The 12,907-nt window shown below is 41.8% G+C and overlaps 1 protein-coding gene across 2 annotated transcripts in view; it reads left to right on the forward strand.

Moving 5' to 3' along the window:
* Positions 1 to 12,907, forward strand: part of DOCK8 (dedicator of cytokinesis 8) — a 238,068-nt gene that overhangs the window by 207,137 nt on the left and 18,024 nt on the right. For both annotated transcript variants that reach the window (XM_007969410.3, XM_007969411.3), the window contains 6 exons: positions 746 to 938; positions 5,214 to 5,357; positions 7,279 to 7,410; positions 7,853 to 7,987; positions 9,437 to 9,526; positions 12,000 to 12,236. In XM_007969410.3, coding sequence (XP_007967601.3) covers positions 746 to 938; positions 5,214 to 5,357; positions 7,279 to 7,410; positions 7,853 to 7,987; positions 9,437 to 9,526; positions 12,000 to 12,236 — 931 coding nt within the window. The remainder of the gene's footprint in view (positions 1 to 745; positions 939 to 5,213; positions 5,358 to 7,278; positions 7,411 to 7,852; positions 7,988 to 9,436; positions 9,527 to 11,999; positions 12,237 to 12,907) is intronic.

A 12,907-nucleotide genomic window follows, 5' to 3' on the forward strand; every position in this document is an offset into this window, starting at 1 on the left:
ATTCAAGGGGCATCACTTGGGGGTCGAGGATTTGTCACTGTGGAGTTCTTACTAATGTAATGATCACAGCTAACATGGATATAGTGGTTTGGATGATAGCCAAATAATAAATAGAAATTAAACATTCAGAGTAGGTTAATTCATATGTAAGTTTTCAGAAGGATCTCCCTAATTTAAAGTGAGGCATTATTTAATAACACTATCTTCTACTTGCCACAGAATCAGAGAAAAGAATAATGAACTGTTGTTGGAATTATTTTCTATATGGTTTTGTTCCAATTATATTTAGACGTACATATATAGCTTTACTTTAGAAATCATTTTTTATATGTAGTTTAAAACTTGGTCTTCCAATCCTTGTTCAGGAGAAATTACTTACAGAGGTAAAATTGTTCAGATGCAACATCATACAAAGTGCAGTACTTTTTTGTCTTCTGTTTTATTTTGAGAGAAAGAAAAGAAAAGGCAGAAAATTGCCTGAGAGCCATTAAAATAGATATCATGTTATCAGATATTTTTTCCCTGTAAGGCTTTTACTAAGTACTATTGGAGGTCAGCACAGCTTAAACATGGAATAAAAATAGTTGGACTAATAAATGTTTTCTTCTCTCTCGTTTTCTGGAAATGTAGGGCAAAATCTCAGGTGGAGGGTGCAGGGAACTCTTGGGGAGAAAAAAAGAAAAGGTCACAGAAAGTAGAAGAACAATGTCGTTAACCCACTGTCCTCAACTCAATCTGTCTGCAGAATTGCCAAGAGTTACCAGGCATCTCCTGATCTGCGGCTGACCTGGCTCCAGAACATGGCAGAGAAACACACCAAGAAGAAATGCTACACGGAGGCCGCCATGTGCCTGGTGCACGCTGCTGCGTTAGTGGCTGAGTATTTGAGCATGCTGGAGGACCACAGCTACCTGCCCGTGGGCAGTGTCAGCTTCCAGGTAGGGGGTGTGCAGCTTTTTCCTTAGAGCAGTGGTTCTCAACTGGGGCGATTTTGTCCCCCAGCCCCGGGGACATTTGGCAATGTCTAGACACATTTTTGGTTATCACAACTGGGGTGGGTGGGTAGGTGCTACCGGCATCTGACTGGTAGAAGCCAGGATGCTGCTAAACATTCTGCAATAGGAGAGCTCCCCCAACAAAGAATTATCTGGCCCCAAATGTCTGTAGTGCTAAGGTTGAAAAATCCCAAGTTCATACATTGTATTTACCTCTTCTAATTGCTTTCCCATCGTCGTTGGGTTTTGTTTTTTTTAATTATTGTTTACAATAATGGCACCTAGCCATTATTAATAGCACTTTAGGGAGACATTTGCAAACACTTTCACATGCATGGCTTCATTTGAACCTCCCCGTAAAGCTGTGAAGCAGCTAGGTAAGGAAAGTGTTATTACTCCCACTTCACAGATGAGAGAACTGAGAGAGCAACTTTTCTAAGGTCATTTAAACTCTTTTTCAAAGATTGTAGTTGACACAGTATACTGACATCTGTGAAAGTTTGGAAAACATTGGATAAATGATTTTCCTCCTGGTCCATTCATTTGATTCCACTCTCCAACTTTCGAGGGGCCCACTCTCCAATCCAAAATCAACAAAGAATCAAATTGACCTGAGAAGGGAAACAAAAGGCTGAATCAGTACGCTTAGGATAAGCTAAAAATTACCCACAGTTGGCAAAGGGAAATTGTCTGCCAGACCTAAAAGCTGGCTCAGATGGGGAAGCTCAGTGGCCACTTAAAGTGTTCTTACTGAATAGTTTAATACAGCCTTTAGAGAGAAAGAAAATAAAAAAGCACAATGTTGGGTACTTTTTTTGTAAGAGACAAATTTGTAGAGATGACCATCCCTGAAACCATGAACAATATAGCTATAGTAATAGAGTGTTTTTCAAGCCAGACTTACGAAGTCATTTACAAGGGTTTGTATTATTCTTGTTTGAATTTACATGGCTGATTTTATGAAAGGCTTTGTTCTTGTTATTGTTCTTCAACACAATTTTGTGATGTTGTATGAACCAGAAAGAAAGAACAATTCAAAGTAGCTTTCCCAGGCCTAGAGAATAAGTCACCGAAACTACGCTGGTGGAGCCAGGAGCTTCTGGTTTCCCAGAAAGCAGCAAAGCTGGGTATTGCCTCCTGTGAATAACTCCTCCTTTCTTATGGTCCTCAAGAACAAAAATAGTTATTCTGTCATTTCATGCTCGGCAAATGAATTTTCTTCCTAATTCAGAAATGTCTGTTATAAAAGCTGATAATTAAATCTCATCCAAAAGCATAAAAATAACAACTGATTTCAAATCACGTAAAAGTGCACAAGAAAGTTATATGAGTTATTTTAGATGTATCTGCTTTTCTCAAATTTATTTTGACCATTTGATACTATCAACAATAAATATTATAGTACTCCTCCTTCAATTCCCAAGAAATTGTAAGATTTGGCCCTTCATATTGTTTCATTTACTAAACTATTTTATAATTCTTTTATTCCTTTTTCCCGTGACTATATTTGATTTAATATTTATCACTTAAATATCAATTGCATTTCATTATTGACTTTTATATTTAGTAAGCCTTACTGTCCTAATTTTACCTAGAGTTCAATTGATTTGCTAATAACGACATGCCAAAGTGAGACAGAATCATTATTACACAATCAACAGAAATATCCCACATTATCCCAACATGGGGGCATACAGCCCTATCTGTTCACGTATCTTTATCCATTGATTCCTTCTTTTAGAGAATATTGAATACTTATTCTGTCCTCATGAACATTACATCCTAACCAGAGAGATACCATATAACTAATTATTCCAATCTTTATTCAGTTATAATTATGAGAAATACTGTTATAAAGAGGCACAAGATATTGTGAGCATTTATGGTCCAGGCCCTGTGAGTCGGGGAAGGGTGAGGAAGTTGAAAAGGAAGGCAGAAGAAACTGAAGTGTGAGGGCTTCATGATGTACAGGAGACAATGAGTTAGGTGTTCTCAGCTACAGAAGAGAAGCCAAATTATATTAATGTGTATGAGTGAATTCGTATTTCTCTCAAATGAGACATACCAAATCAATTTGGAAATGTAGCTGGCAAGTGAAAGAACACCCAACCCAGACTGACAGAAGGTAAAAATGGAATTTATCAGCCTGTATGAGGAATGTGAGCCTGGAGTAGCCCCTGCCATACTGGACCCAGGGGCCCAAACAATGTCAGCAGATCTCAGTGTCATCACCATTTCCCATCTCTGCCATCTGTTGTGTCAGCTTTATTCTTCACAGGCTTCCCACACCACAGTTTAGGTTTACATCTCTAGGTTCAAGCCTAGGAGAGAAGAGAGATGCCTCCTTTCTAGCAGTTGCAGAGAAAACCTCAGTGCATCTTACTGATCCTGTTCAGGTCCTGTGCTCATCCCTGAACCAGCCATAGTGGCCAGAGAAATAGAGTGCTCTGATTGACTGACCCAGGGTTACAGGTCCACACCTGGAGTTATGGGTGATTTCTTCCCCCAGATCAGGATGCTTTACTTTATAAAGGAGGAAAGAATTCTAGACAGCATTAACAACAGATGTCCAGTGTTGATTTTGCAAATGCTCTTTGTTTTGATTTTCAACCTTGTTCTGCTCCAATGAAATTGAGCTTTTGAAAAAGATTTATAAACTAGAGATAAATAAATATGTGCAAGGAAAATAACTTTGAGGTCACTGAATTCCAGGAAACTGAGATCACTGAAATTCTGTGTCCCAGAGTGCGATATTTATTTCACAACTGTAGATATGGACACATTCTTAGATACTGCTGTTACTTGTACCTCCCTGATTCCGAAGCCAAGAAAGTCTGCAGAATCCTTTTCCTCTGACTACAGCTGATGAGGCTACATAGCTTCAAAACTGTTCCTCTAATGTAGAAAATTACATACAATTCTAATAGTATCCTGGGTTATTAAATGCTTTCAACTGAATTTTTTGGACCTTCTGTTGTCACAGAAACATCATAATACATAGGCCAGGTTTGGAAGAAAGACTGGCCACAAGGACTGGCCACTTGACAGCCTCCTCCTATATTCCTAAAACCATGTTACAGTATTGCGTGTGAAGGGATAGGGCTATCTGTGACAACTATGGACTGATTGATTGCTAAGGTTGATTCACTTGATCTTATTACCAGGCCAGAGGGCTGACAGCTTTTAGTTCACAAGCCAGCTCTGCTCAGTTAGTAGCGGCTGACTGAAGCACTATGCTGAAGAATTTTAAGACTATATCCAAGCTCTGGGGAAAAGTGCTACAGTTGATTAGTTATGCCTGCCATGATTACAGCAATAGGAAGGAGTGGCATGTGTGCCACCTGTTTGTAATTCCTAAACTGAGAAGGCTTCCCTTTTCTTCTCTTTTCTATATACATTTCTTCCATAGCTGTGAGCTAAGAATGATTCTTGACCTGTCATGTATTCACTGCCAGGGCCAGTGCTAGGGTGAGGAGGCACTCGCCCTCAGGGTCAAGCAGGTACCAGATCAGTACTTCAGTGGCCCTAAAAGCGGATACCTCTCTAAATTTTATGTCTTGGATTTCTTACTTTTTTCACCCTGACCATGGTCTCTGCATGCTCTGCTAGAGGCTCTAAATGCAATGTTTTTGTAAAGGAAAAAATGCATAGAAACTAAATGTTCAGGAAGAAACACACACACACACACACACACACACACACACAGTAACTGCTGCTATGCCATGAAAACTTCCCTAATGAAGACAGCCTCACTTGCTGTTGTCCTATGTCATGGCTATTTATCTGAAAGTCAACTCCAGAGTAGAAACATACTTCAGAAAAACACCACTGGAAGTCAGAGGTCCGCTCGGTGAAACAGGGAGTCTAGTTAGTGTTAATTGGCCTTTGCCTTTTGAAAACCAAGACACCAGCCCTGTGTCCCTTAGGGTTGTCTCACTAAAGTAACTCAGCTATTGTGACATTGAGGTAATTGTCCTTTGTACGAAATCTCCTAATGGTTCAAAAGAAAAACGTGAGGTTTGAAGACGAGTTGCTCAGTGTGCCCCTTCTAAATGAATGGCAGACTGATACTCTTGGGGTAGAATTGCAGACCTAGTTTAGTCACAGCCTTGGTAAGGATCTGCACACCAGCTTCCTCATTTCCCCATTCTGGGTTCCTGTGGTCTCTCACTAGTCTGGTCACCCTGTTCTCCAGGCTTATACTGTGGTCTCTTTCAGAATATTTCTTCCAACGTGCTGGAGGAGTCTGTGGTCTCTGATGACACCCTGTCACCTGACGAGGATGGGGTGTGCGCAGGCCAGTACTTCACCGAGAGTGGCCTGGTGGGCCTCCTGGAGCAGGCTGCAGAGCTCTTCAGCACGGTCAGTACCCAGAGGGCATCCTGGGACCTGGCCTCCCACACTCCAGCTGGACTTGGGGTGCTGGGAACACCTGGTCTTAATGGCCCAGTCAGCCCCACTTCCTGAGGACACATGCCAGGGTGTGCAGGGCAGGGGATGGGCCTGGGGAGGACTTTGATGTATGCAAATTGCATGAGCTCCCCAAGGGAGCTGAGACAGCCTTTCATCACAGTGCTGGTCTGGCCTTCACTGCATGCTCGTTGGCTGGGCAGCAGTTTCACAGTATTATTTCCATTTAATAGGGGTGGAACTAAGCCACAGAGAGGTGAAATGGCTTGCCCAGGGTTACACAATAAATGATGAGGCATGTTTTCACTCCCTCATTTTTCCTCTCAGAGAAAAAAAAAATAGGGAGGAACTACTGAGAGGAGAGAGAAGAAATACAGGCAGTGTCTTCCCTCGTAGCCACTGTGCAGTCTGAAGGATCATCACAGACCAGAACCAGCTTCCAGAAATGTGGGCACAGAAACCACTGAGACTCGTCTGGTTAACTTAATCTGGATCTAAATACTCCTAGTATATATACTAAAAAAATAAGGAGAGAGGTGAAGTCATTGAGATGCAGGGCAAAGAGGAAACACTCTTGTCTCTTTTCTTTTCTTTTTTCCTTTTGTGTTTTTGATACAGAGTCTCGCTCTGTCACCCAGACTGTAGTGCAGTGGTGCAATCACAGCTGACTGCAGCCTTTGCCTCCAGGGTTCAAGCAACTCTCCTGCTTCAGCCTCCTGAGTAGCTGGGATTACAGGCGTGCACCACCACACCCAGCTAATTTTTTGTATTTTTAGTGGAGACAGGATTTCACCCTGATGGCCAGGCTGGTCTCAAACTCCTGGCCTCAAGTGATCTGCCCACCTTGGCCTCCCAAAGTGCTAGAACTACAGGTGTGAGCCACCATGCCCCACCCAGTTTTCATTTTAATAATCTCCCTCCTCCCTTAAATTTTAAGCCAAGAAAATATTCAATACTTTACTATATTTAGCTGACTCAATTTTGTTTTCATCTATACTATACTCATCCTTATTTTCCAGTTTTTATTTCCAAGTTTCCTCTCTACAATTTTATGTATTTTAATTATTGTTTTAACTATCTTCTCTCTATTCCTGCTTTCCTTTTCAGGATTCAGAAAATGTCTAATATACTCTCATTTTTCCTCAAACTCAAGAAAATGAATTAGAATCCTACTAACTCTCTGGAGGTATACATTTAGCATCTGGCTAGAGGAGGACCTCTGATGCAATTTAAATATACTAAAACTGCCTTTCTGAGTTGCTGTTAGTCCTTGCTACCAAACTTCTCTCCTATTTTTGGTTTTTGTTTTGTTTTGTTTTTGTTTTCATTTTTGAGGCAGAGTCTTGCCTTGTCACCCAGGCTGGAGTGCAGTGGTGTAGTCTTGGCTTACTACAGCTGCGACCTCCTGGGCTCAAGCCATCCTCCCACCTCAGCCTCCCAAGTAACTGGGACTACAGGAGCATACTACCACACCTGGCTGATTTTTAAATTTTTTGTAGACATGGGGTCTCCCTGTGTTGTCTAGGATGATCCAAACTTCTGGGTTCAAGTGATCTTCCTGCCTCAGCCTCCCAAAGTGCTGGGATCACAGACATGAGCCACTGTACTCAGCCAGTACTTTTTTTTTTCTTTTTTCCCAAAAGCTCTTCTCCCTACTTATCACCATACAGGACTACTTAGCGAGGTGTCTAGTTCAGTTTGAAGGCTGCCGCTGTCCCAAAAATGCTCAGATACCCCCCTCTTGCCCTGTAAAATACCGTGATACAACAATAAATTCACTCTCCCGCACATTGTTTGGGCAATGACCTCTGGTTGCTCTTCTTACGTTTCCAGTGGATTAAATTCTCTCTGATGCTCTTCTCCTCTTTCCAAGGGAGGTTTATATGAGACGGTTAACGAGGTCTACAAGCTGGTCATCCCCATCCTAGAAGCGCATCGAGAATTCCGGAAGCTGACACTCACTCACAGCAAGCTGCAGAGGGCCTTCGACAGCATTGTGAACAAGGTAGCGGGGGGAGGCTGGCTGGCAGGTCCTGTTACCTGGTGGCAGACGGCCCTATCCTACAGATGCTTAGCCATCCTTCCTCTCCAGGAAGTGATTTACCTTTAGCACGTTGCTTTTGCTCTCAAGGGCTGGAGTTCCTCTAACAGAGGACCAAAATTCCAAATGTGAAAACATACAGCTTAAGTTACTTTATAACCAGGAAATGTGAGAAATTTTTAAGTTTACTTAAAAGAAGGCCCAGAAATCTTTCATGGGATTTCTTTTGTTGTTATTTCTGAAGTTTATTTCGTAAGCATTAATTTTTTTAAGGAGTAATTTCTGTTTATATCAGCCACAGGAGTAAAATGCTTTGTTAACACAATGAAAGACCCCTGCGCTTTGCAACTCAGTGGCTCCTCAGAATGACATAACTAAAGAGAGCTTTTTATATTTTGTTCCTCAGGATCATAAGAGAATGTTTGGAACCTACTTCCGAGTTGGTTTCTTTGGATCCAAATTTGGGGATTTGGATGAACAAGAATTTGTTTACAAAGAGCCTGCAATTACCAAGCTTCCTGAGATCTCACATAGACTAGAGGTAAGAAAAGTGATTCTGTGTGCTTGACCTGGTACACTTTACAAAAACAAGTTAGAGTGGGTCATTACCAAAAATAAACAAAGAGTTATGGATTTGTCATTGATCTCTACATAAAGTTTTCCCCTTTGCATTTATAAAAGGCAAAGTAGAAAGGTATTAGGTGAGATCATGAGGTGATGTAAGATTTTGATAGTTTTTCCCTAAGACTCTGTGTATGCTTTTCACAGTTTGTTATTTTATATGGTGAATATTTATTTTCAAGTCCGTGCAAAATTCAATCGAGATCATGTGCTTTCTTATCACCCTCTCCAAATGTTAGTAGTTTATACTAGTAGATAGAGAATAATAGAGTTTTTCAACATAAAGTTTATCATCTTGACTTTGAAGTAATCTAGCCAAATGACTGAATCACCCCTAGATAATGGTGAAGCCATCCTTTAGGTATCACTGGATGGCACCCGGGGTCATTATGATACAGAGCTACTCGGCAGTAGCCATACCATGGGCAGTGGCCGGCCCAGCTCTAACCTGCCAATGACATTTGGTTCATAATATAACGGAAAAGTGTAGCATGTCATTAGAAGCAAAGCTGAAAGCATGGAGAAAAAGAGAAACAGCCTAGAGAAAGGTCAGAACAAAGGAAACACAGGTTGTAAGGGCCAAACACTAAGAACTCAGTCAAAGGTGCCTCCCCGAAAAAACCTTCTCAAGCACATTTGGGGATTTGGATGAACAGGAATTTGTTTACAAAGAGCCTGCAATTACCAAGCAGGACTGGGGTCCTTTGAACTGCTCACAATTAACCAAAGATTTACTCCTTAGGGTTTCATTGCTTTGAATTTGTGCCCTCCTGTGAGTGTAAAACTTAAAACATTTGTGTTGCCTAATGACTTCTTACACTCTCCATCCATGCCAAAAAAGACAAGAAGGTTTATCCTTACTTGACTCAAAGAAGCCATTGCCCAGAGTGGCGGGGTGAGTTCCCCCAAAACTGTTCAGCACATGAGAAAAAGAGCGAGCAATTGACCCCAGACCACTTGGTTCCCTATATTGTTTCCCCTACTTAGAATTAGAGGTATATATTTTATCTTCTTGTGCACTGTGATTTGCCATAATATGGGAAGCCTGGTGACCTCTAAGTTCCCAGGGTACAGAAGGTGAGAAGTAAAGAGTGTGATACCCCAGGAGATACCTCAGCAAATATAGTGATGTTAGCTGAATTAGAGGTCAAGCATATATCTTATAGGGAAGCATATACCAGTTGACAGTGCTATTTTTATTTTTGTCTTAGGAAATGCTGAACTTTTCTCATTAGCTCAGAGGAACTCTCAATAATCAGTGAGCATCATTCTGCCGTGCACTTGTTCCAAACTTACTTCACTTTCAAGAAGACAAAGAGTTGCATTATGTTAAAATAACCTTTATAAACTATTGGTTCTTCTTACCTAGGCATTTTATGGTCAATGTTTTGGTGCAGAATTTGTGGAAGTGATTAAAGACTCCACTCCTGTGGACAAAACCAAGTTGGATCCTAACAAGGTATTAAACAATTTACAAAAAATAACCTTCACACTCTAAATCCCTTCATTCTCTACCCAAGAATACATAATGATCTCATCTATCTGGACTCTCCAAGTCACTTAAATGCAGCAAACCTTTTTGTCTAGAGTTCAACTACTAATTGGTCAGATCCTAAAGAAAACATAGTCAAAGGCAAGAATCATAATAGGAGCTACCATTTATTAAGCACCAACTGTGTATCTGGAACTGCATTAGGCCCTCTACATGTATCATTTTATTTCATCCTGCAACAACCCTTGGAAGTAGGTTTTGTTGTCCCTATTTTAGAGATGAGAAAACTGAGACATAGAAGAGTCAAGCAACTTTCAAGGTCATGCAAGTGGCAGAGCCAGTACTCAGACTTGGGGTCTGTTGCTTCTAAGCCCCTACTCTTCAGCACGGCTCTTTACTGCCTTTTTATAAAGCCTTTAAATTCTCCATTTCAAACATGTGAAAAAGATGTGAATTTCCCAGTGACAACATTTAGTGGCTTCCTTATTGAGGCTGCAAGTATTCCTTCCAGCCAACTACAGGATCACTGTGCTGTTGGGGGAATGGTAAAAAGGGCTTGGGTTTGGGTTTCCTCACTTTCACAAGAGGGCATGTTCCATTTCACCCCAAACTGGGTGTACAGTTCTGATGCTAACACCTGGAGATAGCATCAGCTCCCACAGGTTAAAGGCTCAGTCCTCCTCAAGACCGCCCTGACTTCAGATGCCAGCTTCAAGCAGGACCCCCAGGCCACCCGCACTTCTGAACAGCCAGCTACAAATTTGGAAGTTTCTCTAACCTGTTGGCTTGAAAATAGGAGAAAACAAAACAAAATAATAATGATAATAATAATAATAATAATTTGGGAGTTTCTATGACACCTCTTAGATTAAATAATTCACTGCAATGACTCACAGAATTCCAAAAAGTACTCTGGTTACTATCAGAGTTTTATGATAAAGGGTGAACATCTTTTTTGTCCCTCTATTTATGGCTTCCTGGCTCATCGGTGTGTTCTCCAACCAGGAAGCTTCACCAAGTCTCAGTGTCCAGAGATTTTGTTGGGGTTTCATTATGTAGACAAATTGAACACAATCTCCAGCCCCTCTCCTGTTTCCAGAGGTCATCCAGTTCCTACCCTCTAATCACAGAACTGGCCTTTTTGGTGACCACTTGGCATCCTGAAGCTGTCCAGGGGCCCAGCATGAGTCACCTCATTAGCATCACAAAGACACCCATCACTGAGGAAATTCCAAGTGTTTCTGAAGCTCAGTGCTAGGAAATGGAGACGAAGACCAGACATATTCTTTATTATACTGCAGGCTGATGCTGCCCGCTCAGTCCAACTCACAGGCAGACATATCCATGAATGAGTTTTCTAAGTTACTGGAAATAATGTAAGTGCGAGGTATCATTAAGGGCCCTGGGACAGAGGGCCATTCACCATCTAGCAAACCTGTAAAATGAAAGGTCCAAACTCCCAGTTCCATCTTCCAGGATATGAGGAAGATTATGGAAGAGGGGAAGAATTGGCCAAATTAAAGAGTTTGTTTTTCTACATTTTTCAGAACACGTTCTCACTTAAGACACATTCCCTGGCCTAGGCTTGAAAGCAGTGACTGTGGTAAGAGTTTAGTCTTCAGACATACATGTCTGGGAGATGGAGTTGGCCGTGTGCCCACAGTGATCTGTACATAGCACAAGCTGTGTAAGACGTGACCTCCCTGAGCCAAGGTGCCCTTTTCCCCTCTTTTAAAATTCCCAGGGTAGGTTGTGAGCATTTGGAATGAGAGTCTGAGCCCAGAATTACAGCCAGATTTCGTTGTACTAAATAGTGATTTACAGTCTGAAGTCAGTGACCCCACCCATCCCCTTCAGTGGGTGAGTGTCCCAGCATCTGGACTCATGGTCACTTTTTTTTCCTAAGAGGTTGTCTTCTTTAATGAGTACTTATTCGCTCTGTGTTTGAGGATGGAGGTGATGTGTGTGTTTAAATGAGGTCTAGGCAGTAAAATTCAGTTTTGGTGTTTAGTTTCATGAGTTTTGACAAACACATGTAACTACCTTCATAACCAAGATATAGAACAGATCTACCGCTCCAAAATACTTCCCGTGCCCATTGCTAGTCCATGTTGCAGTAGTTTGTCTCTTTTGAATAGCAGTTTGCAAACTCTCATACCAAGGCTTCCACTGTGGACCAGTTTGCTCTGCTAGGAAGGTGTGGCCGGTGGCCCTGACTCTCCCCACAGGCACATTCCCCTCTCCCTCCTTGCAGCCCCTTCTCTCCTTGGGGGTGGAGAGGAGGAACGTCTGCTGGCCACATTCTCCCCTGCATCTGTAGCTTTTCTGCACCTGGCAGGGCGGTGCTGGCACGCCATGTTCCAGCATGCCCCTTCATTGCATCAGGGATGGCTGTTTGCAGAGTAGCTCATCTTCTCCCTCCCTGCCTTTCCCCCCTCAGGCCTACATACAGATCACTTTTGTGGAGCCCTACTTTGATGAGTATGAGATGAAAGACAGGGTCACATACTTTGAGAAGAATTTCAACCTCCGGAGGTTCATGTACACCACCCCGTTCACCCTGGAGGGGCGGCCTCGGGGAGAGCTGCATGAGCAGTACAGAAGGAACACAGTCTTGACCACTATGCACGCCTTCCCCTACATCAAGACCAGGATCAGCGTCATCCAGAAGGAGGAGGTAATGCGCCCACGGGAGTGGCCACCACTGGATGAGTGGGCCTGGGTGGCCTCCCAGGAGGACACACAAACCTCCTTCACAGTGATTGGGCTGAAAACAAGGAGGGATGCACTTGAAATATGATTATATGGTTGTCCTTTCACTCTCATGATGCCAGAAAATCCCATTTAGGCAGCTACATATTTTATAGCACTATTGTATATTAAATATTTAATATTTTTAAATTATATCTTTAGTATAAGTATGTTTATATATTTAATTATAATATTTAATATATATTTCAATTATAAACTTGTACAACATATATATTTACATTTTAAAGATTTTATATACAATTTTTCTGTATTTAAAAGCTTAGAGGTGATTCAAGCAGAGTTGTGCTGTTAATTATTGGAGACAGGACCTGCACATGGGCAGCCCCAGTGGGTTGGTGGTGTGCTGTGGGAAAGGGCCACGGGAGGCAGACAAGTTCACTGACTAGCTTCTAGTCCCACCTTCCTCCTGTGATTTTAAACAAGCTACGTATCTTCAGTTTCTTCACCTATACATTAGCAGGAAAGACCTCTAAGTGCAATACAAGACTACACTCATTTTATTAGTAAGAGGACTGGTCAAGAAGGTCTCTCAAACCACAGAATTGTTCAAAATTCTTTACACCATAAACAACTTAT

This window comes from Chlorocebus sabaeus, chromosome 12 (assembly GCF_047675955.1).
Source record: "Chlorocebus sabaeus isolate Y175 chromosome 12, mChlSab1.0.hap1, whole genome shotgun sequence".
NCBI lineage: Eukaryota > Metazoa > Chordata > Mammalia > Primates > Cercopithecidae > Chlorocebus > Chlorocebus sabaeus.